Here is a 6,000-nt window from a genome sequence, read left to right as displayed (position 1 = left end):
AGGTAAAATTTTCAAAGTTGTGGGAATTGAACAGGGTTTTCGATCCTCTTCGACGAACTAACTCCAAGAAGCTAGAGCACGTATCCTGTTTCCTTATTTTAATGTCCACAACATTGTTTTATGACCTTTAAAGGTTATGCAAAGGTCAAATTTTTTAAGTTGTTGAACGAAACCGGGTTTTCGAGATTTTGCAGCTAATAACCTGTCACTTGTACCACATCATGTTGATCATTTTTATAACTTGGTCAAACATTATCACATTGTCTCATGCTTGACTTCTGAAACAATCTACATCATCACATTCCGCTCGTGAACCATTGCCGTCTCCAGACTTGTTATTATTATTATTATTATTATTATTATTATTTTTTCATCTTGTATGTTACAAGTTATCATATAACTTATAATGTTTTAATTTATAAACTTAATTTTGAAATCAGCATTTATCAGAATTATCACGGAAGAATCTCACCTGCACTGGCTGAGAAAACCTTCCATCAAAAGCCTCTGTTGTGCTGGTACGCTTTTGAGCTTTCTTAGCATCTTTGAAGTCCGCATTTTGTTGTTTTTTAACTTGCATGAGTACCTGAGTACCAGTTATGTGAACCCCTGACTTTAACGACTCTGGCCTAATCTCCACCACCTCTAATAATAGTCATTATACATGGTGATTGATATGGGATGTCAGCACAATGTGCAATCTCTCTCTTTTTCACCATTTTGTTGACCATAGACAATGTGTAACACACTTGCCTGCTTCGTCCAACATCATCTTTTACAAACAATGTCTTGACTCCAATTTATTTATATAATCTCAACACTACAAATGCTGTATTTTGAGAATTAGAGAAATAACAATGTATAAAAATCATTTTTCTGTAGAACACAGCAAGCAAATTATGAAGCAAAAAACAAATCCCATTTCTTTAACAATATTATCTCTGAAGAGCTTTTCTAAACTTGCTTTGTGAAACTGTGTAGTCTGCTGGTAATCTGCAATTGTCCTACTTTCACCTTAACAAAGATGAACATGAGTTCACTGGCATTGTATGACAGCAATGCAAGATGAAATGGTCCAAAGCACATGTCGCTTGATCTGCAGCCGGAGCTTCGTGTCTCGGAGGCCATAAACTAATGGACTCAAAAATCGTGGCAGCACTAAAACCACTAAAAACATAACAAAGTATAAATTGAGTAGCATCTGATTCTGCACTTTTAATTTTTTAAGCCAGTTCATGAATGGCAAATAAAACAGGGAGCTGAGTAAAAGGACCAGGTGGATTGCATGCAGAGTGACGGTCATCAGAGCCCTGTAACACACGAGGAGAAGCGAGTTCAGTTACAACAATACCATCTTGGGATATTTGCTGAAAATTTTCTCATGAACGATTAAAGTTTATGTTAGAATGCAATATGAAACTGGTTTATTCAATTGATTTGCACCGACCATCCTCTTTTCAGAAAGTAAGACATAAATGAACACACAATACATTATATGGCAGCATATTATGATGTCAGTAGCACCTCTGTTCCAAATAAGAAAAGAAACAAAAGTACATTTTGAGCTCAGGCAAAAATTAACAAGAGGATTTATAAACTTGTAGATGTCTCTTCAAACTATTGAACTTCATTTTAGTTTTAGTTGTATCCATTAATAATGCCAACCAACCACAAACACAACCATATTTGTTAACTTGAGAGTTATTTATGTACAGAAGAAAAAAATCTGCTTCTGTGCCCATCTTGTCCACCGCATACATCCTCCTACCCCTCATTCGTCTCCACACCCATTATTGATGCCAATCGCAGCTGTGATCTCATTAGGGGTGAGATAATATCTTGAGGAATAGACATCTTCAATATGAATCGTGGACACAAAAGTACATGGACAGATGATCAGTCGGTCGGACTGAGCTCATTTTAATGTCCTCCATCTTTGACCTTGTCAACAAAAATAAAGTGTGACGGTTTTGGTTCACAAAACTTGCTTTTGTCAAGAAGCAACAATCTTTATACATTAAATATACAGGAGATAAATATGGAGATGCCTGTCTAAGATACACTTCGACTTGTGTTTCCATGCAATTATATTGCAATGAGTGTTTTCAAATCGGGCTTTGGTTCTTCACAACCTGCCTACTCTTAATAAAAAAAATTTCCACCTCATGCCGCAGACATTAATTTCAACTCTGACTTGCACTCCTCTTCTTTTGAAATTGTCTTCAACACCTCATTTATGCTTGCCTCCTCTCCCTTATGATCCGACTACTTTGCATGTTTGTATTTCGTGTTTCTCATCTTATCAGCTCCACCAACCCCTTTGTCCACATATTAGGACCTGACCCTGCAGTCCCCATCTCATGACTACCGGCAATCCATTGTCTCTCTGTATGCCAAATCCAAGCCCAAGACAGTGGTACCCAGCTACACCTGGAAGTGTTCTTGGCAATAGCATATTGGTTTACATTTCCTTTTCCTCAAACCACACTGCCTCATATCACGCCACACGTTCTTTCAACTGAGCTTTTCACCAAAAAAGGTTCAATTGTTCCTGGCTGATGAGACATATCCTCATAAACTGGGTTCATAAAAGTTGGCATTAATGCTTCAATCTTCAATTCCTGCTCCAATGAACTGGCACCACCCTTATCTGCTTTCTTAAACAGGTTTTTCTCCAAAGGCCAAATACCATCTTCAGGGATAGTGGAAAACATTATGCCAATGCACAAAAAAGGAACAAATCTACTTTTGTTTGTTTGTCTGGTATAGGATCGATTCCCAACCAACTTTAAACTGTTGGATTGACACATCAGGGAGAAGGGTCTGGCATCCCTTGGATGGATGTTGTTAAGCTCGGTGGCCAGTCTGCTTGGAATGGCTCGTGTATTTTAAATATCTCATTGTATCTTTTGTTAAGAGTAGGCAAGTTATCGCTGGCACCCTGAACAAATTACATGTTTTGCCACCTTTAATCAAACAGCAGGCTAAAAAGATTTGGGCCCAAAACGTTCCATAGTCCACCATACAAGAAGGTGAGAACAAACTCTCTGGTGTGATGGTTGGGGAGCGTCTTTCAGTTTGGGAAGTTGGTGGTTCAAACCCCAGCCAAGTCACACCGAAGACTTTAAAAATGGAAAGTGCTGCTTTCTTCCTTGACGCTCAGCGTTTGAAAAGGATATAGGATGGATAAACATTCATATTTTGGCAAACAGAGTACAGGCTTTGATGTGCCTAATGACCTCCTTCTGCATTATTCTTTCACCACAACCATTATCCCTCCTTTCTTGTGTGGTAAGCCGGGGGAAGCTTGGCCCGAGTCTTCACAAACTGGCTTGCCAGGGCTGACATTCGATCAGTTAAGGCAGGAATTTGGCCATGGTGTTGGCGATAGCTCGCCTACTCTTCGCGAAGGACACCGTAGAATCTCTAGTGTCCACCAACTCATGCAGAGATGGGACGCCCAGTTTAAAGGCCATCTGAAGGACCGCACACACTTTAATGAATCACCCTGCTTGTGAAACACCAAGATGACAGATTATAGCTGTGTTAGGATTCTAACCCAGGTTAGACAGCTTAGGGGCGAGTGTGCTTACCTCCAGGCCATACTGCCAGCCCCATAGTAGTTGTAGTAGCATGTACCGTATATACATGCACACATTGTGTGTTTTATGGTTATTAAATAATATGAGAATATTACCTAGATGATGCACCAGAATCGTTTGAAGCTCTTCTTGAAATCCACGTGAGCTGGAAATAAACAAAGGCTACAGCAAGTACACTGAACATAAAGAAGCACCCATGCATGATACTCCTGATTGAGGTGTAAAAGTGATCAAAGCTGTCCAAATTCTGTGCATCACAAATAATGAGCCATTTAATCTCTCTCATTTTTATCGCCAACATGGTGTTGAAAAAAGTAGGGACGGAAAATGAAGCCAACCATATGAGAGGGAGGACGAACATTGCCATCCGTGGGCCACAGAGACCCGCGTGGTAGAGCATGGGGTGGCAGATTGCGGTGTAACGTTCAGCCGTCATGGCAATCACGAAGGACACGCTACTTAGGAACAACAGATTGGAAACTGTGTTCAAAACTATGCATGTAAGAAAATACATGCACATCCTCATCCAGGTGAAGGTGAACAACTGTGTCGTGATGAGCAGGAATGTCATGTCACTAAGAAGACTGGGAGAGAATGAAAATGTGAAAGGCAAGAAAAAGAATCAACCTACTGGATAACTTAGTGTGTCATTCATTACTTCCATTCATTTTTCCTGCTCAAGTTTGCCAAAGTGAGTTGACATTGTATTTTTACCTCTTTTTTTTTTTAGCATGGATACTATGGCTAATATGTAACATGGTGTTGAGGTTAACTAACACATACCTGTGAGCTCTCTTATGTGGGTTGATTGCCAACCCGACGATAAACTTAAATTTGAACTCCAAAGACAGTGCATTGTATCACCAATGTGCCATCCCTTGAATGGATGGTTTGCTGTCTGCTTGCAAAAGTTGATGGACCTTATATAGCCAAAGACTTTCTATTTTGATGATGAGTAGGTGAGTTATTGCGAGCACCCTGACTAAATTCTAATCACTAAAAATATACGAGCAACAACCACCCATCGCTTTGCTGATGGGAATGATAGGAGAAAAAAAAACAGAGGGGTTGGGGAGGTGAGGAGGTGGTGGGGGAGAGTGATGAGGGAGGGGGGGAAAGAGTGATGGTTGAAGGGGAAAGAGTGGAGGAGGGAGGGAGAGTGAGGAGGAGTCATGGAAGGGAAGCAGTGAGAGGAAGGGAAGGCAGACGTGCAGTGGAGTGTTAATTACGATTCATACTGTCTCATCAAAATGATGCTGCAGAATAACAACGAAGATAGAAACAACATAATGCCTGAAATCCATTTTCGACTTGTCATATTATAAATACCACCCAGAGATGAACCGCCACCCAGACAAACACCTGGTCACGTCCAGAGACAAATTTCCATCTGGACATAAACAACACCCAGACGTGTCGGGAGAAAAACACCGCCCGAACGCGTCGGGAGAAAAACACTGCCCGGACACGTCAGGAGAAAAACACCGCCCGGAGGTGTCGGGAGAAAAACACTGCCCGGACACGTCAGGAGAAAAACACCGCCCGGAGGTGTCGGGAGAAAAACACCGCCCGCACGCGTCGAGAGAAAAACACCGACCGGACGCGTCGGGAGAGAAACACCGACCAGACGCGTCGAGAGAAAAACACCCCCGGATGTGTCGGGAGAAAAACACCGCCCGGACGCGTCGGGAGAAAAACACCGCCCGGACGCGTCGGGAGAGAAACACCGACCAGACGCGTCGAGAGAAAAACACCCCCGGATGTGTCAGGAGAAAAACACCGCCCGGACGCGTCGGGAGAAAAACACCGACCAGACGCGTCGAGAGAAAAACACCGACCGGACGCGTCGAGAGAAAAACACCACCTGGATGCGTCCAGAGAAAAACACCGACCAGACGTGTCGGGAGAAAAACACCGCCTGGACGCGTCGGGAGAAAAACACCCCCGGACGCGTCGAGAGAAAAACACCGACCGGACGCGTCGAGAGAAAAACACTGACCGGACGCGTCGAGAGAAAAACACCGACCTGACGCGTCGAGAGAAAAACACCGACCGGACGCGTCGAGAGAAAAACACCGACCCGACGCGTCGGGAGAAAAACACCGACCAGTCGCGTCGGGAGAAAAACACCCCCGGACGCGTCGAGAGAAAAACACCCCCGGACGCGTCGAGAGAAAAACACCGACCGGACGCGTCGAGAGAAAAACACCGACCGGACGCGTCGAGAGAAAAACACCGACCAGACGCGTCGAGAGAAAAACACCCCCGGACGCGTCGGGAGAAAAACACCGACCGGACGCGTCGAGAGAAAAACACCGACCGGACGCGTCGGGAGAAAAACTCCGCCCGGACGCGTCGAGAGAAAAACACCGACCAGACGCGTCGAGAGAAAAACACC

General features: G+C 43.5%; 1 protein-coding gene across 2 annotated transcripts in view; it reads right to left on the bottom strand.

The window, feature by feature from the left end:
* Nucleotides 1-785: 785 nt before the first annotated feature.
* LOC147019206 (odorant receptor 131-2-like) overlaps nucleotides 786-6,000 on the bottom strand; it is a 46,771-nt gene continuing 41,556 nt past the window's right edge. For both annotated transcript variants that reach the window (XM_085900058.1, XM_085900059.1), the window contains exons 2-3: nucleotides 3,698-4,186; nucleotides 786-1,310 (exon numbers count right to left, since the gene is read on the bottom strand). In XM_085900058.1, coding sequence (XP_085756184.1) covers nucleotides 1,037-1,310; nucleotides 3,698-4,186 — 763 coding nt within the window. In that variant the 3' untranslated portion in view covers nucleotides 786-1,036. The remainder of the gene's footprint in view (nucleotides 1,311-3,697; nucleotides 4,187-6,000) is intronic.

This window comes from Eptatretus burgeri, chromosome 10, assembly GCF_056783735.1.
Source record: "Eptatretus burgeri isolate ZD-2024b chromosome 10, Ebu_testis_v1, whole genome shotgun sequence".
Taxonomy (NCBI): Eukaryota; Metazoa; Chordata; class Myxini; order Myxiniformes; family Myxinidae; genus Eptatretus; species Eptatretus burgeri.
The sequence above is the reverse complement of the archived record's forward strand: the minus strand, read 5'-3'. Positions and strand labels throughout refer to the sequence as shown.